The following is a 20,756-nucleotide window of genomic DNA, read 5'->3' as shown; positions in this document are numbered from 1 at the left end:
ATAAAAATCTAGACGACTTTTATCTATAAAAAATAAATAAAACATCTAGAGAGAGGATTGACTTTTTCAAATATTTTGGCCTTAAATTTGAAATATTTCTTATTCTTTTTTTACTTTTATTTCTTAATTCATCTAGAGAAGCGTGCAAATTAATGTCCCTAATCTTCGCAAATCATGCATTTGATTTTATATTTACTAGTTGCATTAAATCTAATTCCAAGCTCTTAAAGAATTAATTATGAGGAACAGTGCATACATATGTCAAGCTATTCTTCTTCTATATAAAAAAATAATTAGAGAAATTTCTATGTTTCACCCTGCTTTATAATTCAATTATATTTTACATCCTATAATTTTAGTATTTTAAATCGAGCCCAATGATTTAGAGAATATGCGTAGAAAATATCCTTGATTAAATTTGAACTAACACCGTGAGAATATTCCGTTAAGTAAAAATAATTAAAATGCCCTTATTTCCAAAATAACTAAAATGTTCTTAGTATGATTTGGTTAAAGATATTTTTATAATTTTATTAGTATAGTTAACTTAACTTAGAAATTTTATTAAGTTTAACTAACTGATTGAACAACAAAGTATTTTATGCACATTTTTACTAAATTATAGAGCTCAACTTATAAATAGTAAAAATATAAGGTATAAATATATATATATATTGTAATTAGTTAAATGGGTTCATATTGAATGATAGCACCGAGATTCGAATCTAAATGACATTTATATTTAGCGAGACACTATTAAATTCTCACTTTTTTTTATATATATCCTCTCTTATATGTGTTTAAATTCAACAAAATAATACGTAAATACCATTGAACAAGATACTTAAGATGGTTTAAGAGATTAATATTGTATGAATATTTCTAGATCTAAGTTTGAGCATCATATAATGATTTCAATAGAATACTTTTAAGCTCTCATTTCTCCCTAAAAAAATTAAAAATTTATTATACTTGACCTGCTAAACTACCTATGTCATTTTCATACAGCAGCCAGCATTTATTTATGTAATATTTTGACTCTCTCAACTATCTAATTAGTATGTTTCATCTCTAAGACAATATAGATAGAAAATATTAAATGACATCTTTTGAAACGAAATTTAAAATAGATTTACAACAAAACTACATGAACAAGAACAATTATGTCAACATGGGTAGACTAAGGAATTTTAGTTTGTTGGGTCCAGCAAGGCTTAAACTTTAATGTCCTTCCTATAATTGGGTTGGGAGGCCCTATATATATATATATATATATATTATTTTACATCTATAGTATTTATAATTCCAATTTTAACATACTTTTATTTGGGCATGCTAATATTTGTTAGATTAAAAATATTTAGTATTAGCGGAGTGGATTGAGCTTAAGTCTAACTTTGAGACGATAGTTCACTCGGTCGATTTATCGGGCCTAGGTTTAGACTCAAGTCGAGCCTAAGTGCGAGCATAATTATTCTGAAAATGCTCAAGCTCGAGCCCAAATTCGTCTCGTTAGCACATTAGAGAGCTCGAACCTGACTCAATGAGCTAATAAAGAACTGATGAGATCAAATATATATTAATTTCTAATTAATATTAATTATTTTCTTGTCTCCATACTCTCAAGAGTCTTAGTCTTATAATAACGTATATATAGACATAAGTGATGCTCCTAGGTGCCTAACATAAGCAACATTTATTGATCATAAATATATAAGCTATATGTTCGATAAAGTGGTTATCTTTCTTCCAAGTAGAGTGAATAATTACGCCAATCATCGAATTTCAATTAAATTCATAAAGGGAATCAAATTCATGATCTTAGTCGTGCATGAGTTGGTAAGACCAGTTATATTGGCGGATTATCAATAATGTTTTCACTAGATTAATTAGGTTTTTCTTTTCTTTTCTATTTTTTGGCGAAAGAGATTAATGAAGAGAGGAAAGAACTATTTATTTATTTATTTATTTTAGGGTAGGTGTTTTTTTTAATAAAAAAATATTTTAGGGTGGTTGTTGTTATAACTTATTTGGTAAAAGTAGGCCCACATCAAAGCCCACTAAGATAGTGGGCCCAGTGGTTTGGTACTAAGTCCGCATAAATATTCTCTTTCTATACGAACGTAGATTCCTCTTTTTGTCCTTTATTCTCAGAGTAGTTCTAGAGTTCTCCAAAATTAGAATATTCTACGTGGAAATAGCAAAAAGGTAATAATACTGAGAGGGAAAAATTTACATTTCGCACCTTATCTTTTCAGTATTTGCATTTCGTAGCCCCTCTTTTAGATTTTCTTTTTCCCTTAAAAAAAACATATGTTACTGGGCGATTTGTGTAAAAATATGTTACGAACCGGATTGATCCGATCCGAATAGTTTTGAACTCAATTAGGCTTGTAACCTTTGAAGGAATCTGCGAACAATCTAACTGATGTATCTTTCTGAATTTTGGATATATTGTCGCTCTTGAGAAGAGCTTTCCAACGAATCTAAGATCATAGGGTTTGGACGATTAGATCCTGAAATATCGATCGAACCGTGGCCAAAGATTAAATAAAGCCTAGCTTGATGGCTCTTCAATGGCTAGATAGGTTCTAGGTTAATTTTTTTAGTGTGAAGGAGGAGAAATTGTTATAGGAGAGAGAGATTAGGAGTTAGAGAAAGCCGACCAAAGACTTGGGCGGTGAAAGGAAAGAGATGGGAGAGGGTGCCAATGGTTAGAGTAAGAAGAGAAGGAGATAAAATCACAATGCCGACTTCAATTATCAGATAAACTCTAATTAGGGTTTCCTCCAGATATTTATAGAGCCTCACCCTAGAGACCCATCAACTAAGTTAAAAAATCCTAGCAAACCAACAAGTATCGCCACAGTGAGTTCGAACGAGTCTGATCGCGTTCGAACGAGTCCGATCGCGTTCGAACGAGAAATTATAGTTCTCCGTCATTGCGAACGTGTACAGGAGTTTAAATGACCCGATTCTGTTCTAACGCACAATTTGCATTCTCTATTTTTGTGAATGCGTGCAAGCGTTCATATAACCCGTTCGAACGCGGTCCCTACATTCAAACGCTCCCGGCAAAAATCTTTTTATTTCTTCAACCAAAATTAATTAGATAAATAGACTCATCCCAATGAACCTAATATCGTCGTATCAAAATGCCCTCCTAATTATTATCTTTTAGTTCTAAAATAATAAATTTGTACTCTTTTGCTCAGTTAGCTCTCGTTGAAGTTTAGATGCATTCCTAATTTACATAGATAATAATTTGTATCATTTTATACTAAATTTGGATACAGTTAAAATAAAATAAAAACATACTCTTTCTAAGTCAATTTTAGATATAATATTTTAAAATTAAAGAGCTGAAAACTAGCAATGCTATAATTAAAGGGTTTTTAACACTATGATAATTATTTGTGAAATACTGGTAGAGTATATAAAATACTAAGTTTCACTTGAAAATATACGGCCCCACCGGGGTTTCTATTTTTATTTATCTCCGTCCAAACATATTAAAATATATTAGTGTCACGTTTTTGTTCTCTCCGGGATATAAAAGAGTGAAAGTGTGATATAGCATTATAGTGGGGGTGTAAATGTAATTTGGCTTATAAATTATTATCCTGCGGTATTAAAGGACTCCGAAGCATCTAAATGCATCCTGTCCGTCCGTTTGCTCCCACTAATTTCCATCTCAACGGTTCAGATTGATACGCTGTCATTCCCCTCATAATTACTTCTATGCGATCGCTCAGTAAAGATTGCCGCACACCTCCACGGCGACACCCCACCAAAGTCCAAAACCAACACCTCTCTCTCCTCTTTCTCTCTCTCTCTCTCTTCGCCTTGAGATGATCGAGGACCAAAATCCTAGCTCGATTCCTCCTACCTGAAGGTGCGAAAGACCCTTTGCGTCGATTTCTGCTTGGTTGAATCCTATCGTGCTTTTTTTTTTTTCTGCTGATTTGGGCTGCGATTGTAGTGCTCTCAGGTGTTGAGTGTGTCTTACTATGTTTTTTGGTGTTTGGAAGGAAGGATTGCAATAGAGCTGCAGTAAAAATGTCATCTTTACGTGGATGATTGGAGAATCTGAAAGATTCTTTGTTGGGTTAAAAAGGTTGAAAAATATGTTGTTGAATTGAAATGGTAGTTCCTGGGTTGAGGATTAATTGGGTTCTAGGGTGAAGTATGTACCGGGGAGTGATGCGGATGGCAATGCCAGATGTGTAAATATTAGAAGTTTCCCAGTTCGGGGATCTTTCTGTAAAGGTGACATCTTTTTTTTCTTATCATGTTTGATCGATTCTTGTGATCCTTGCGAATATCTTCATAAGAAGAGTTGCAGTAAAGATGTCAGCTATGTGGTGTGACTGTAGATTAATGCGATTTTGATGCATGGGTTAGTGGAGAAACTGAGAAATTGTCCATTGGGTTAGAGTAATTCAAGAAAGCAAGTTATTGCATTGGAATTCCAGGTTGTCTGTTTAGAATCAGAGGTTTCATAGGCTGTGTTTGGCATTGGGGAGTAACCGAGTTGCTGGGAAATGCATTCTTTGCTGTCCTTGTGAGAAATGTAAACATTAGTTTGCTATACTGAGAGCAGAAAAGAAGGTAGAAAGACGCTATAATCTGCAGAGAAAAATAAAAGTTTCCAGCTACGAAGATGTTTCCCCAAAGGGGGGCATCTTTCACTCTAACTGCTTGATTTCTTATAAATGTTGTTGCAAAATGTGGTATAATTAGGACAATGGCATGTTAAAGTATGTAACTTACCTATGCACTAAATATTACTGAATGCACTCGACGAAAATATGTGTTGGAACTATTTTTGAAAGACATGCAATTATTTCTTGCAAGCTTCCACCATTTATAGTGAAACTTACATGTTAAAAGAAGTTATAACTTTATGTTTGCTCTTTCTTTTCTTTTTTCTTGTTGAAGACTATTTAAAAGCCTGTCACTAAGAGAATGAATTGTGAAAGTAATCCTTCTGGACAAATACTCACCATGTTCATCCAACCTTTGGAACTCTCTACAATTTGGTGCTATTGCTTCCAAGATCTTCAATTTCTAGAACTGTATTTGTTGATTAGGATTGGATTGATGTAGTGCTCTGACTTTGATATCTGCTAACAATACATACTCGTAGAATTGAAGGAGATCTTCCTCTTCATATGACAATGCATTTGCAATCCTGTCGAATGTCGAGTAAATACAGGTCAATTTTTCCCAGCATAAGCTGTGTGTTAACTGTTATGTCATATGCCAGTTTTTCCTTCTAGGTATTGAGAAATAAAAATGATATCATTGCTTCTTGGATTTTAGATGGCATTTTGCAATGTTTGGATCATTTGGATCAGGTGTCCTTTTTGAAGGAAAGGTACATTAATTGGTATCAGATGATGCCCTGGACAACAGTGAGTTTGTTATGCGGAGCAACTTTTGAGAACATAATGGGAGATTAAATTGTGTGACTGCTACGGAACTAGAAATCTATATGGAATTTAATCAGGACCAGATCTGGTTTATATTTATATCTGTTTGACGCAAATATAGATCTAAATTTTAGTATCCATCTAAGATATGTATCCGCATACATATCTGGTGCACAACTATGAGTACAGATATGGGTTGTCTCCTAGCCAATCCGTATTTGATCTGTTTTCACCCCTAGAAAACATCTTATATTTGCTTTCTTTTCATAGTTGCAAGAAAAGTACCTTCTTTAATCTATAATTTCCCTCTACTGGTAGTTGCTGAATCCTGTGCCATAAGGCCCAAAACTGTGAATTTTTTCTGATATCATGATATCATCAAGTAATGTTTCATTTTTCTTCTATTGGCGGTTAAAACTTAAAAGTGCATCATACTTCTGTTGCATTTTTCAGGATGAATCTGGTAGCATTGCATGTTTATCTCAACCATGAGTTGTAACTTGTATTGTTGGTTAGGATCCATAATTTAAACAAGTCACTGGGTTTTTTTCTAGAAGGATCGAAGGACACATTGCTGAAGCTAGAAGTTCTGCTGCAGATTCTAAAATCCTCTAAAGTGGTAATTCAGGAGCCTCCAAGTATTGTTGTTTTTTCTACTTGCTTTGGTTTCTCACATTATCTGTCCTTGCCCCATTTTCTAGGTAATCTCAGCATGGTTGGATTTTGCTGCTGCCCGTGTCCAGAAGATTGTGAAGAATATGCCCATCCAAACAATCCCATTTATAGGCACTGCATGTGCTTGAGATACTTCTTTCACCAGCTATTTAGTGGGGTATATTTTGAATGAACAATTCATTAGCACTTCATGATTGACTTATGTAATCTTTGTGACAAATGCTATGATTTAGATTTCAACTGTGCAATGATACTGGGAAAGGATGGCATATGAAACTGACCTGAACAAAGTTCTAGGATATATGTTCTATTGCTTATCAGCAAAAGATTTTCTTATTCTTGTGTTTGTATGCAGATCCTCTGCCTGTTTCATTCCTTTGTTTTTCTTTTCATTCTTTCTCTTCTCGTAAATTCTCCTTCCTGATAAATTGGCCTAGCAGTATTAAACCAAATAGAATTCGAGAATATTACTGTGGTGAACAGATAAATTTTGTTCTTTGATGGTTAAAGCATGAATTATTATGGTAGATATAATGCTTAAGCCTTAATGTACACTGGAAATATCTGAAGCCATGAAAATTTGCCTTAAGTAATAGAATGATCATCACTTTGTAATAAGTTGACTGGAATAATTTATCATGTACAATCAAAATTAAGAAAGATATAATTGCCTGCACTTTCTTCGTACTTCATTTAGGTTGCATTGGAACTAGAATTGCTGGGAATATTACCCTAACTTATTCCTTTGATGGTAAAGATCATCAAGGATAACGTTGTTCCACCTTTTTTGTGGAGCTCCCAGAACAGTGGACAAAAGCACCTTTTTTTTACTTTTTCAGATGCCAACATTGCCCATATGCTATTCCTCCTGAAAGGTAACAACTGTAGGAATTAAGGGGATAAAATTACTTTATCCCACCTCCTAAACACAGCCTAAAGAGTAAATATTTAGGATAAATATTCATCTTATAATATTTAGTTCAATAGTGGTTTTGCATCAGTTATTGGTATTTTCTAAAGAAAGTACCACAGATTGTATTTTCTTCATAACTCAATGCTATGTACATCTACCAATAATTTTATGCGATTATTTTCCTGTCTCTGTAGTATAATGCAACATTTCAGAGACTTGAGGGAAGGACAACTATTTCCCCTGCTCAGGCAGTCACTCCGTCGACATCATCTGCCCTTGGTGCAAATGCTGCTGACAGTTCCTTGTCTGAGACCTCTCATCTTGTTCCCAGGTCTCCACCTTACAATACTGATACTAGATATTCCCGCTCTCAACGTGATGGGTTGGTCTCAAGGCGTGAAAAATCTATGAGCCTAATGGAAGGAGATTCACTGGCAACAAGAAGAAATGGTAGCAGTTCTGCAGCAGAACTTTTAGGTACTGCTAAAAAACAGAATAGTCCGGAATCTGAGTCAGAATGCAAAGCCAGTCTCTCTGAATCAGATAAGAATCTATCTGCAAAAGCATATGGTGCAGGTTATGTGATTACAACTTCAGAAGATGAAGATGTCTGCCCTACATGTCTTGAAGGTGATATTGTCTGATTCTGTCAAGTAAAAAAAAAAAAAATCAGTTTCTGGAATTTTATGTTAGCTTGTCTTTGGAAATGGTTCTGGTCCGCTTTTGTCTTCTTAAATGCTGAATCCCTGGGGTATCTGTTGTTCACTGTCAAGAAGTACCAACTTGTTGAATTTGTTATGCAGAATATACCCTTGAAAATCCAAAGATTGTGGCGAAATGCTCTCATCACTTTCATCTAAGCTGTATATATGAATGGATGGAAAGAAGTGACAATTGCCCTATTTGTGGAAAGGTATTTTCTGATTTCTTATTTCTTTGAGTCATGCATATTCTCCTTTATTTGGATAGGAGTCACTATGTGCCTTCTAAACAACCAAGATTAAATAGCTATCTTTGCATCATGATCTTTAGCATATTATTCATCCCTTTCATGCAATACAATGAGGTGTACCGATGAACATCTTCTTACTGTTTAGGGTTCTCAAGCTTTTGCTTGTTCTTGGATCCCTTCCTGTCCTTTGATAACTTTATGGGGGAAAAAAAACTTCTTGTTGTACTTAAATAGCCAAGATTAGAATTTCTTTCTCAGAAGAATTTCTTTCATTTGTGATCCCATTTATTTCTTCACATCAGTAATTTACCCATCTTGCATTGATGGTCTCATTGTAGGAGATGGAGTTCTGCGAGAGTCCATAAATATGATTTATATGGTCTACATTTCAGCAGAAATAATCTACAACACGCAATACTGGAGTACATTCCTGTAAATAAAATATCTGTAGCCTCAGAAGAGCATCATCTGAGATAGTAGTTATTATCAAGTACACCGACATGTCCACGAGTAAAGTTATGTAGCATATCGACTATAGTTTCTCGAGATATTGTATTCCACTATGATTTGTGCCATGAGCTGACAGTTTTGAAACAGCTTCTATATCTCCCACAGTAATGACAAATGCTCAAAAGAAATTTTCTGCTGTCTTTATAATATGCTTCATGAGCAGGTGGCTTTTATTTGGTTCATACCTTTCATAAGGCACCAAAATCTCTCAGGTGAGAATTTTGGATGATAGATCAGGAAAAATAATTCTTTATAAAGAGCATTCTGCAAGAGAAAATGGATTAACTACAGGCATGGGATGAAAGATATTTTCCTTTTCTAAGCATTCATAGTATCATGTGAAGGATGAGGAGGTTCCATTTCCAATTAAATAGTTATTCAGCAGGTGTCAAGATTCCTCTGTTTGCCTCAACTGAGAAAGGAATACAACTAAATTATTGTTGAGTGAGATGACAACATCAAGTAGTTCTTGAAGAGTGTTTGGCTTAATGCAGTAGACTTGCATAGTTGCATGTCCTTATTTGCTATGAGTTTTGCTCTGCTGGGAAAAAGACCAAGCATTTGCTTGAAACATGAATTTCATAACAAGTAGATTAAAGTCACTTGTACAAGATTTGTGACAATTTCGTTAATTAACGACCTAAAACCACAACATTAAAGGCCTCCTTTTGTTCTGGAATAAGCATTTATTTCAGTTTAGAGGTTTATATTACTATACTAACTAAACAATAGTTTATCTCCAGTTTGCTAATATCTACTACTCTCTCATCTCCTCTTTCATTAATATTTTTACATTTACTAATAAACTTTAATTACTATTTTACTCTTACAATAAATTCACTTCAGTAAACTATTATTTCAATCATTCTCTCCTCGTTTTATCCATCTACTATGAAAGGTATTTTAGCCATTTGTCACCTTCCTTTAACCAAATGCCATATAAACTTATACCAATAAAAGCTCAGTTATGCATGTTTAAGAAACTGGCATCAGGAACTAGTTTGAAAGTTATTCCATATCCAAAAACCACCTAAAGGTAAACTTGAAGAACAAAATAGAGGCAACAATCAAAATAGAAGATGAATGTGATATTCCTGTGTCACAGAAATCCTTCTAGATCCTTTTGGCAGACTAAAACTTTAAAAAGATTTTCCATTTCTACAGCAGGCTCTTTGCTGTTGTACTCCTAATTTGCAAATATCAATTATAAGTGCTAATGGATTGCACTATATATAGTTCATCTAATATATGGAAACTTACTTCCATCTAAAAGTTGATTCACCCTTAACTGCAACTTATAGGCAGTCAAGCATAAAACCTAAATCCAACAATCTATAATAGCTGTCCCCTTGGTTTCATGTACCATTGTCATGTTTTCACTTGTAGAAATTTCGACAGTTCCCCATGTTTCCTTCTGTCTAGTGTAACAAGTGAACAATTGAGCAACGGCTTGTGCATTCAGATGGCGTAGAAGAGTACTAACAAAGCACAACTTAAGGGGTAATGAGTGGAAAAATTGCATACCACTTATGACATGGATTAAAAACCATATATCATAGAAGGACAATACTACAGTTTACAGCTAAATAGAAGGAAAACAAGCCAGCTTTATTAGGAGTAGAAGATTGCTGGATCAAAACACACAGTTTTCTTCACCTACAGATTCACCAACTTGAGGGCATCCCCCTTCTCCTGCAACGAAATAAGCAAGCTCTCGAAGCTCTTCTTGAAGGAATCAACTCCTTCCGATTCTAGCTGGGAACCTACTTGGTTCCAATCGATACCCAACTTCTCAAGTGCACTGTATATGCCTTCAGCCTCAGATATATTAGAGTCAATGGTCCTTGAAACTGTGCCATGGTCGATGAATGCTTCCAGGGCCTGGTCAGGCATGGTGGAGACCTGAAAGAATACAAGGAAATAAAAGCAATAAGCAAATGGAATAGTTATAGTTCCTTGGTATTACTCAAGGATTTAGATAAGGAAATATTGTTGAAGCTCACCGAATCAGGTCCTATGAGAGGTGCCACATACAGAGTGTCAGGATAGGCTGGATTCTTGACACTTGTAGATGCCCACAACACTCTCTGCTTCTTGGCGCCTTTCTTGACTAAAGCCTCCCACCGTGGACCAGAAAATTTCTTTTCATAGAGCTTATATGCAAGTGCAGCTTGAGCAACAGCAGCCTAAGGAGTATAACACAAACACACATAACTATCTCTTCTCAAAGGGAGAATGAGGGAGGGAGGGAGGGAGGGAGGGAGAGGTCATTCTGTTTGCTTTACCTTCCCTCGGAGATCAAGGGCTTCAGGTGTTCCAATCTTTTCAAGAATTTTATCTATCAGGGTGTCAACACGACTAACAAAGAAGGAAGCCACACTGGTAACTCTGGATAGGTCATTCAACCCAGAAGACTCGAGCCCATCAAGGTAAGCATCGATAACTGCTTCATATCTTGAGAGTGAGAAGATAAGCTGTACATCATACACAGTAAACAGTATAATATTAATGAAACTTTCACTTGAATAACAGATGAATCTTTACAGTATATATACAGGAGAAAATCTGTAATATGCAGTTGACTAAAGATCATAAAGGGGACAGACTTCAGCAAGAATACCCTAAATCACAACCAAACAAGAAGATATGATGTTCTACTAAAATATATTTTTGCATTCCATCCAAATCCAAATAGGAACCTAATATAAACCAGATAACTAAGTGTTCCTTTGGGTCTATTACATGTCCAAATCCAAGATAACTATAAGTCTCATCCAAATACTGTATATCATGTCTCACATCTGGATCCAAGTCTGGCCCGACAGCACCAATTATATATGTTTCATGGGATCCGACACTAATAAACTCAGTTGTCTACTTGTTCCAGTAATGGATTAGGGTTCATTCTGACCATATACAAAACATACTAAAATCACCTAAAATCATTAAATGCATATTAGATGCTTTGGTAATTATGTGCAGTTGAACTTACTGTAACATTGACGCTTATACCATTAGAGATGACTTCTTTGATAGAGGGAATACAATCTGCAGTAGCTGGGATTTTTATGTAGACATTGGGGCGGTTAACCACTTTATGCAACCATTTTGCAGCTTCAACAGTTCCATTGGTATCATTTGCAAGTCTAGGAGAGACTTCAACAGATACATATCCATCACCTCCATCGGTCTCATCATAAATCGGTTCAAAAAGTTTGCATGCATCTTGGATATCCTTTATTACAAGCTCCCAATATGCACTCTCTATGTCCTTTCCAGATGATATAAGCTGCCTGAAATTACCATGAGTTCAGAAAATAATACTATATGAGAAATTATTAAGAATAATGAACTGACCAATGCATAAATGTTCATACAAGCTATGGTTTTGTTCAGTAACCCTTCCATGTCAAACAATTATATGTAACTATTTGAGGAATAATGTCACCAAAAGGAACTATATGATACAAACTTATCATTTTCATACAGAAAATGTACTGTTAGACAAACAAAAATACATCGAGAAAAGATAAAACACTCTAGATCATTGTTTATGGCATTAAATACTTTCTTCTAAATTTCCATGTAAGATATTAGTAGAGCATGAAACAGAGAACAAAAGCTTCTCTTCAGACATATAAAGAATTAAAGACTGTCAACATATTTGAAGTTGATACTGAAGAATGAAGAGACAGCAGATGTTACTTGAATTGTTCGTCATAGGCATTAGATGATGATATGGCTTTCTGAAAAATCTGCAGTACAGTAAGCGGAATTAAATAGTCAGAAGAGAAATCCAAAAGAACAAAATATGAAGCAAAAAGGAAATATAAATGTTACCGTAGGGTTGCTGGTCACTCCCCGCACTCCACTAGCAATAAGTGGCAGCAGATCTGTTACTGGGCGACAGAGATTGTCATACCAGGGAGATTGCCCTTGTTGCTCATAAAGGTCATGAAGGTTTGTTCTCTTTGTTGGTACACCATTTCCAGCTTTCCCAGAGCACCTAACACTGCAATACATAGTTCATTAAGGAAAAAAACAATGGCTTGAATTTCGATGAAGTGAATGAACTTGCAAATAGAAAAATAGAGCAGACATGAGCGCAAAGACCTAACACCCGTTATACGATTTGCAAGTGTGTGCAAAGAGGCAAATATGTACATGCATGAAAGTAACATGGTTAGCATTACCAATAAAGAGGGTATATGCAAACACACATATACGTGTAACATAAAATAACTGCTTTTATTCCATTAACCAAACTTACTTCTATATGATGTCTCCTTGATGTCAAAGAAAACTATGGTTGGCATCTTGGCCAACTTGAGGTAAGCAATGCACTCCCACATGGCTTGTCCCACGAGGTCATCCATATGCATCCACTAACTGGACTGGCCAATAGAGAGGCATCTGTGTGCAAAACTGCAAACTGCCTAAATCTCTTTGTAATAAAAGAAATCCTCCCAAAATTTGTTTTAGACATTATAGATAGTTTAGAGGGACGCCAGCTAATACCAGGTGCACACTTTTCATTGTTTACACATCAAACTAGCTTTACTTTTAATCTTTTATAAACAATTCAAGGCAACAGATGTTGAAGCCACATTAGGAGTGTGTTATGTTGCATTCTTTCCTATCTCAATAGCATGGTCATATGCTACATTCCTATAATATGATGATCTATCAGCATAGTCCATATATATCATGACAGTCTTGATCCATACATATCAACATAGTCCACACATATCAATTAACTTGGCAATACCCAATATCCTGGTAACCTAAAACGTATCAAACTTCTTCACGATACTCTTTCCAATAAATGAGAGAACAGAAGAAAAGTAAAGTCAAACAAGTAACTGCTCAATTATCTCGTTTGCATACGAAAATAACAAAGAGAAGAAAAGAAAAAATAAATGTGTGAAAAGCCATGAACTGGGCCGAAGTGAAGAAAAAGAATGCGACAAATATTTTTTCACTACTTAGTTTTATATTATTTTTCCATCACCCCCATTCTCTTCTAATTACTAGCCAAACAATTGAAACAAGCAACTGCTAAATTTCTCCTCTTTTCTCCTTCAATTTAACAAGGAGAAAATAATTAGGTAAACAAGATTTCCTTTTTCTTTGTTTCTTTTCTCCTACCCACTTTTCTCTCGTCTATTTCCATTTCTTTCTCCAAAAAAAAAAATGCGTAAAGAGCCAAATTAGAAACACAAGCTACCTCGGCTATCCGTAAGCAAAGTGAAAAGACATCAAAACCAAAACAAACATGCTTTTCTACTACTCCACTACCATTGCAACTAAGATCAAATAAAAAAGAAGGCTCCTTTGCATCTAGTACTAGAAAGGATCTCGAAAAAGATTTGAACAAAATCACACAACACCTACAAGAGGCACTCAAAGAAAGTGTCAGGGATCGAGGAGAAACGTACACCAAAGAGATCCTCTCGCGCTGGTCTCTGCGAATCGAGAGGCGAAGAGGTGAGACGAGGCTCCGGATCGAAGGATGGAAACTAGCGGAGAGCTTCGGTTCGGATCCGATCGCGAAAGAGGAGCGAGGAGACGCGAAGCTAGGGTTCGCGAGCTTAGAGATCGAAGCCATAGTGACGGTCGTGAGAGAGAGAGATAGAATGGAAGAGAGAGGAAAGAGATTGATTAGAAGGGTTTAAGAAAAATTAGTTTGAATTAATAAAAGTTCGAAACGAAATATATATACAAAAAAATATTCACGGGTTGTTGAGAATAGTTGAATTCACTGAAGATCGTATGCATTATTAATTGCAGGAAATACTACACTTGGTTGCCTTTTTTAAGTCAAAACCTAACAAAAACTGCCGAGTATCCGAATGTTGCAAATTTCTGCAGAAAAGAATGCAGGCGATCCGCTTCTTTCAGAGAATAGGTAGGGGTAGAATGGGAAAAAAGGTTGGTGGCTTATAAGATGGATTAGGTGCACGTCGTTGTTTGCTTGTCGAATTATGGTCTTTCTTTTGTTTAAAATTTTTTTTTTAATTTTTTTTTGACTCGTTTTTAATTTTTAGATTCGAATTTTGGAAAGAAAGTGTACGATTTGGGGGCATGTTTAGGGAATTTTGCATTTCACGTCCTATATTATTTATTTATTTCAGTTTACTCTTATCATTTCGTTATTTTTTTAAATTAAACCCTTGTTTTTATTTTGTTAATTAATACGAAACAACTTGTTTAGTGTATTTTTCGAAAAGGCTAATAATAAATTAAAATTTGTGAAAATTGTAGGGGTTTAATTGTATTAAAAATAGTTAAAGGACGGGTGTAAAACCTTCTAAATTCACATTATTTGAACGTAGTTAAACACCTTTTCTTAAATTTTATGCCCATCAATTTATAACAACCATGATTATCAAATTTCTTTTAATTAAAAATTTAAAAATTTCAGCAAAATTATTCCAGGATTAAATATTAGCCCAATAAGTTTACAAAGAAGTTGGTAGTCTGTTACAATAAGTTATAGGTGTGCAAAGAATTAGTGACTCATTCTTTCATTCTCACCTACTTTTAGATGAACTCCTGGAAAAGTTTGGAACCCTAATATTTTTTATCCCTTAATTGAATGGATAGTAATCAATAACGAAATTAATTCCTAAGGAATTTTTTAATTTCTGCCAAGTAAGGGGTTTTTTGCCCTTAATTTATCTTATACTTAATGAAGATTTGGAGGTTTTGTGAAGTCAAAGTAATGTTTTTGAGCATGATTTAGACCTACTGGCTTTTACTAAAGAGAAAATTATAGGTATGATTAATGTCAAAGGAAAAGAGTAGAATAAAAGATCTCAAAAAAGGATCCTAAACTTAATCTTATGATGATGGCCTAAACTTTCAATTAATCTGAAGTAAACAATCATAAACTACTTAGTCAACTCTTAAATTAGTTTCTCTAGCAATAAAATATTAACCGCTATAACAATCATTAATAAATTATAGGGAGAAATATAATTTACACTTTTATTCGTAGTTAGGCCAAAATTCGTAGCATCTTTCAGAATTTTTATTTGTGTCACTTAACTTTCTTATAATTTTAACTTATACTTCAACAAATATGTTATATAAGTGTATTCAGATTCGAATTCCAAAAGACAATGGTTTTCTAAAAATTTTACTTGCATTTCTAGCATTCTTTTTCATAAGCCATGGTTATTTAGATTTGAAGAAGAAATAAGAAGTAATTTTTAGTTGTCAGTTTTGTGAAGTCTTAATCTATTAGTAAGATGGAACTCTCCATCACAGGAGAAGCTCAAATGTTGGATTGATATCTTGCAAGAACTAAGTAGATGAGGAAGTTTGACCAGTGAAGGGCTAAGTGGCTTTTTATTTTATTTGAAGGATGGATGGATGGATGGCAGTCAATATCCTTTTGGTGTGATTACAAGCAATTCTTCTTTTGGTATGATGAACAGAGATCATGACAAAGAAAAGATCTACTTTGACCAAACAAAAGAAGCCAAATCAGGGGCCAGTTCTTTGACAGCAGTTGTTATTCAAACTATTTTTCCTTCCTCTAGTAGTAGTCTAACATCAACATGATTAGGCTGAACAGTTCACAATACCAAAGATCAAATTATTCAATACATTCAGATTCTGATCTGCTATGCTTCTTGCAGGAAAGAGAAAAGGAGGGAAATATATATACATAATTTTGTCAATTGAAAATATATCCTTGAATCAAATATGATCATCTTCTGTTTCTGAATTGAAGAAAAATTGCAGTACTGCTGAAGAAAACTCTGCAGCACAGATAAGAGGACAAATAATTACATGTTGATGTATGTAGTTGGGCTCTCTTTTGTGGCCAATCTCAATTATTTGGTACATAAGTCTCATATAAATTAGTTTATGCCCTACAAGGGCAAGGTTTGTTGTAATCAATTCAGCATGCTTGTTTGCCAATTCACCAACCTGAAGTAATTCAGTTCTCTTCCGCAATTAAACTTTACCTAAAACATTTACACCACATACCTTTTTTATGGCCTACAGGAATGCATCCAACTTTTACTGTTTATTTTCTCGTTAAATGAATATATCCTATAAAAAGAATTACAGACAAGTTCTTAGAGGTAATGTAACAGAAATCTAATAGGTGAGCTTTATGATGTCAGGAACAACACCACAAAGTGGAGATAGTAAACATACATTTATCATCTATGGTCATAAATGAAAAAAAAAAAAGAGATGTATAACAGCTTGGCAAGTAAGAACCAAAAATTGTACACTTTGCGATGGTAATGAGATAGTCGAAGCCCGTGTTTTAAGATGATGCCACTACCAAGGCTTCAGGTCACCCACTGGACCTGCAGTCCAGTTCAAGACCTTCTGACCTGGCTCCAAGTAGAGGCTTTTATCATGTGGTAGTTTTCGAGCAAGCCCATTCAATATCTGATGGAAAGCATCGCCTGGTTTGGCAGGTTGAGGGAACAACATTGCCTGTTTCATTGAAGGGTTTGCAAGTAATCTCTGTTTCCTTAATATGATATCTGGTGGTATTGAGGTAAGGATGGCGTCCAAATTGGGAACATCCACTTCTGCGACAAACACACCGATATCCTCCCATGGGATTGCATCCGCAAAAGGCAGCACGATGTCATCAGCTATAATTACTGGGATGCAACCAAAAACCACAGCCTCCACCAATCTGGGACTCCATGGAGCCCAACCCAATGGACACAAGCAGAAAATGGCCCGCTGCATGTCTTCATAATAAGTAGTAGGGTGTACCGTAGAGATATCAAATAGAGGGTTGTCTTTAAAATTCTCCCACACTGATGCACGTGCACCTCTGTTTAACATGATGAAATCAATTGCATATGATTAGTCAATAGTTATGTAAGCTAATCAATTTCTGAGGTCCTATAACTCTGTCTGTTCTATAACATATCAGGAACTTTTACCTGGCATAATATCCGCCCTCTGGATCGTTATCCACATCATAGAATAAACCACGGAAATAAACAAAGATAGATCGAAGAGTGTCAGGAGGAACCAAGTGAGCATGCATTTTCTGTGGAGGGGCATACGGAGGAATGGTGATGGAGTCTTCTTTCAAGCAGACATGATTCCGCTGCCCAAAGGTCTGAACCAATGTAGCACGTTGCAGCAATGGGAGGATTCCCCGCTCAATTGCTTTCTCTTCCTGAACCATGGTAGTATCAATTATATGAGAGATAGAGGTTATAAAATAATTGAAAGGTCTACTTAACAATGTGCACATTCAATGTGATTTCACCTGGAACTTTGGGAGAATGGTTAAACAACTTAATTCTTTGGGAATATCAGTATCTATTACAGGTATAAAATAGTTTAAGCCAGTATAGACAGAAAAGGCACAAGAGAAGAAAAATAGCAGCAATAAAAACAGCAAATAGCATCACAATTGATTCTTTCCATATAAAAATTATTAAGCGCACAAAGACCTAACAAGTGAAAGATTATTTTCAGGAGTTCAAAAATTAATTTATTCAGTTGACATGGTCAAATGGACTTCATCACTAATCAACAATGAGAAGAGCAGCATTTACACCAGAAATTGTCATTAGAGTTAAGCATCTATTTCAGAGGGTAGGTGGCCACAACTGGAAATTAGCATCTCAAAGTCATATCTTACCTGATAATGGAAGCAAGCTCCAAAGTCATGTGGTACAACAAAGAAATGATCTGCTCCCTCTGTTCTATTCCAGTAAGGCCACTTCGATGCAATTAGCTGTATTGCACTTCTCATCATTCGGGGAGACTTAAAGGGCAAAGGAAGACCAGCTGAAGTCAAATCACATGTTGTGTATACAGGTGTGTAAAACCAATCAGCTTCCTCAGGATTAAGAGTCCGGACAGGGCTTGACAACAAGAATCGGTGCATGAAAATCTCCGCAGCAAACATGTGATTGAGGCATCTTGAATCCTTTTGGATAATCTTCTTGTTGTATTTACTTGGCAACTCATACACAAAAACCTTTAACCGTCCAACAGGATCATCTTCCAGCACATCACCGGCACTCCCTACAGTTGGATGATTTACATTAGAATATGGAAGTTGGCCTTAGGAGCTTTCAGAAAATGCTCCTGAAAAAGATTAGTTTCAGATCCTTGATGGTTCTAGAATGAGGAAAATAGAGAAAGATACTAATGGCATGTTCCTAAACCTGTGCATTCTCTAATCTGCATAGATGACTCCATGTAGAAGTCCATGTGTGACATGACCTTGTGAAGTGTTCATTCTTAATATAGAAATATAACAAAGAAAAGTTATATATTAAATTGAGATCTTGAATTTTAAAGTTTGGACCGAGCAGAAACTAATCAGAGTGCAAAAGTTACTGAATTCATGAACTCTTCGAAATCTACAACAATTCACAAAGTTTCCCAATTGGTCGAGCAGAGGCAATTAAACCCAAGGAAATCGAAAGATTCAAAGCTGATATGTGTGATCATTCATGTTAGATTTCAACCTGACTAGCAAGATTAAAAAGTGGATTCAGGATTACATCCAAAAATCTCAGTTTTAAGTTGAAAAAAAAATTGTGCAAATTATTGGGATGGATGAAAAGATCAATTTAGAGAAATCTGTATAGTCTCTCATTTCAGATGCTGCCGCCAAATTGCCAATTCACAGTGCAAATGTATCATTTAATTAGTAGAAAATGAATAATCTTGCTTCCTACTGTAAATCTATGTCATGTTCAAAGTTCCCAAAAGAAAGTTACAAACTAGTGCATCAATCCTTCTAAAAAAACTTCAATCAAAAAAAGAAAATAATTGAAGAGGAAATACCAGACAAATTGAGCAGTCGACTCTAGTCAAACAATCAAATTATGTTATTAAAAATGTCTTCTTTTTTAAAAGAAAATCAACTTCGATTTTTCAAATAATCCTCATCACTTCTTGTTCTATTGTACGAAAGACTTTTCATGGAAAAGACCCATATCAATAATCACCAGGAAATAGAAATAGTCACACAAAAAAAGCTACATAGTTCTAATGGGCTATATCGCAGCCAAACATTCCCAAAAGCTGCCTAATTTCATATTCCAGCAATAACTGATCAATTCATATCAAATTCCAGGTAGTAAAAATTAAAATTTAAAAAAAAACGATGGAATGAATCCAACAAAAACATCAACCCACATGAGATTAACAAAACCCACCTGAAATCCTCTCCGTCCGGTGGCCGTGCTCCGGATCCTCCGCAACAATCCCATCATAAACAAAACAACAAAGGAGAAGGGCGAAGACCCACATCCCCTTCTCCATCCCCATCCCCCTCGAGACCCCAATCTCTAAAGCAAGAGACCCGAAATTATCAAGGAAAAAGGCGAACTGGGTATTTAAGAATCTGATGAGAAGAGGCTAAAGGTGGCAGCTTTTTAGCTTTTTGTACCAAAAGTAAGGAAAATTTTGGTGAGTGGTTGAGGGAGAGTTGTCTACCTTCCTTTGGATTCCTATAGCTTGAAGAGAAGAGGAGAGAAATGAACCAATTAGGAAACAGTTCTCTCTAAAGTCTTTGCTTGAAGGAAAGATGCTAGTTTTTTTTCTTTCTGTGAGCTGTTCCTACTCATACTTGGATTGATGGTCAACCTCAAGATTGGAAATAAATAATAATAATAACAATAAATTACAAAGTGCCCGTTATGCCTAAAATTAAATTATAACTATAAACTTTTATTTATATCACTTTTATCTCCTATAATTTATACTAATATGAAACTATTCACTTTTTTATTCAAACTTAACAAAGAAATTTAAATCATCTTAAAAATATTGCTAGAAGATTCATATTTAGCTAAACAATAAGAATATTAATATCATAGGAGTATTATAGTAATTTATAATTTCTCTGTTAACTTTGGATGAAAAAAATTAATAATTTTATATTAGTCTAAACACACAGGACCAACAATAGAAATAAAAATTAGATGATAATTTAATTTTAGTCATAACCACATGAGCAATTCAAAATTTATCAAAAAGAGATAATAAGATAGATGTGTTTCTTTCATTCCTCCCACTCTCTTCCCACCTTTCACCAACTCTTATTATTTGTTTATTTCATCTTACATTTAGTCTTTTAGTACTAACCTAAATTTTTTCAAAGCAATTAATTAGTTTAACCAGGTACATGCACATTGGTTTTATGTATGATGAAGTTTATATAATTTTATATATAATGAAAAATTGCAAGCCCATCTGTCTATGAAATGATTGGATTGAGTTTCTATTATTCTTTTTAGATGTTCATTGG

The 20,756-nt window shown here is 34.8% G+C and overlaps 3 protein-coding genes across 5 annotated transcripts; 1 reads left to right on the top strand and 2 right to left on the bottom strand.

The window, feature by feature from the left end:
- Window positions 1-3,759: 3,759 nt before the first annotated feature.
- LOC140792397 (E3 ubiquitin-protein ligase At3g02290-like) lies at window positions 3,760-8,613 on the top strand. Of its 3 annotated transcripts, none has more exons than XM_073143378.1 (6): window positions 3,760-3,895; window positions 5,990-6,054; window positions 6,137-6,267; window positions 7,218-7,653; window positions 7,827-7,936; window positions 8,314-8,613. In XM_073143378.1, exons 3-6 carry the CDS (start codon window positions 6,148-6,150, stop codon window positions 8,338-8,340), a joined length of 693 nt encoding a protein of 230 aa, XP_072999479.1. In that variant the 5' UTR covers window positions 3,760-3,895; window positions 5,990-6,054; window positions 6,137-6,147; the 3' UTR covers window positions 8,341-8,613. The 3 variants fall into 3 exon arrangements, with proteins under 3 accessions (XP_072999479.1, XP_072999480.1, XP_072999481.1); XM_073143379.1 differs by having other exon boundaries at window positions 3,767-3,895; window positions 5,889-6,054; XM_073143380.1 differs by having other exon boundaries at window positions 3,773-3,895; window positions 5,952-6,054.
- Window positions 8,614-10,020: 1,407 nt separating this feature from the next.
- Window positions 10,021-14,175, bottom strand: LOC140792396 (uncharacterized). The gene is made up of 7 exons (XM_073143377.1): window positions 13,924-14,175; window positions 12,326-12,497; window positions 12,191-12,240; window positions 11,478-11,778; window positions 10,771-10,959; window positions 10,489-10,671; window positions 10,021-10,387 (listed from the first exon to the last, which is right to left on the bottom strand). The coding sequence occupies exons 1-7, from the start codon at window positions 14,091-14,093 to the stop codon at window positions 10,142-10,144; spliced, it is 1,311 nt and encodes a 436-aa protein (XP_072999478.1). The 5' UTR covers window positions 14,094-14,175; the 3' UTR covers window positions 10,021-10,141.
- Window positions 14,176-16,575: 2,400 nt separating this feature from the next.
- Window positions 16,576-20,067, bottom strand: LOC140793080 (probable beta-1,4-xylosyltransferase IRX10L). The gene is made up of 4 exons (XM_073144443.1): window positions 19,663-20,067; window positions 18,129-18,517; window positions 17,416-17,657; window positions 16,576-17,303 (listed from the first exon to the last, which is right to left on the bottom strand). Exons 1-4 carry the CDS (start codon window positions 19,772-19,774, stop codon window positions 16,790-16,792), a joined length of 1,257 nt encoding a protein of 418 aa, XP_073000544.1. The 5' UTR covers window positions 19,775-20,067; the 3' UTR covers window positions 16,576-16,789.
- Window positions 20,068-20,756: the final 689 nt, after the last annotated feature.

This window comes from Typha latifolia, chromosome 7 (assembly GCF_019914945.1).
Source record: "Typha latifolia isolate L0001 chromosome 7, TyphaL0001v2, whole genome shotgun sequence".
NCBI classification, from domain to species: Eukaryota; Viridiplantae; Streptophyta; class Magnoliopsida; order Poales; family Typhaceae; genus Typha; species Typha latifolia.
This window is presented reverse-complemented; position numbering and strand designations above follow the sequence as displayed.

Excerpts from the sequence above, each read along its gene's own strand:
- LOC140792397 (XM_073143378.1), top strand. The coding sequence starts at position 6,148 with ATGGTTGGATTTTGCTGCTGCCCGTGTCCAGAAGATTGTGAAGAATAT. Across the intron at positions 6,268-7,217 it reads TTCACCAGCTATTTAGTGGG|TATAATGCAACATTTCAGAG; the intron begins GTATATTTTGAA and ends CTGTCTCTGTAG. Across the intron at positions 7,654-7,826 it reads CTGCCCTACATGTCTTGAAG|AATATACCCTTGAAAATCCA; the intron begins GTGATATTGTCT and ends TTTGTTATGCAG.
- LOC140792396 (XM_073143377.1), bottom strand. The coding sequence starts at position 14,093 with ATGGCTTCGATCTCTAAGCTCGCGAACCCTAGCTTCGCGTCTCCTCGC. Across the intron at positions 12,498-13,923 it reads CGCGAGAGGATCTCTTTGGT|TGTTAGGTGCTCTGGGAAAG; the intron begins GTACGTTTCTCC and ends TATGTATTGCAG. Across the intron at positions 10,960-11,477 it reads GTATAAGCGTCAATGTTACA|CTTATCTTCTCACTCTCAAG; the intron begins GTAAGTTCAACT and ends TATGATGTACAG.
- LOC140793080 (XM_073144443.1), bottom strand. The coding sequence starts at position 19,774 with ATGGGGATGGAGAAGGGGATGTGGGTCTTCGCCCTTCTCCTTTGTTGT. Across the intron at positions 18,518-19,662 it reads CCGGACGGAGAGGATTTCAG|GGAGTGCCGGTGATGTGCTG; the intron begins GTGGGTTTTGTT and ends ATCCAACTGTAG. Across the intron at positions 17,658-18,128 it reads GAGCTTGCTTCCATTATCAG|GAAGAGAAAGCAATTGAGCG; the intron begins GTAAGATATGAC and ends ACCATGGTTCAG.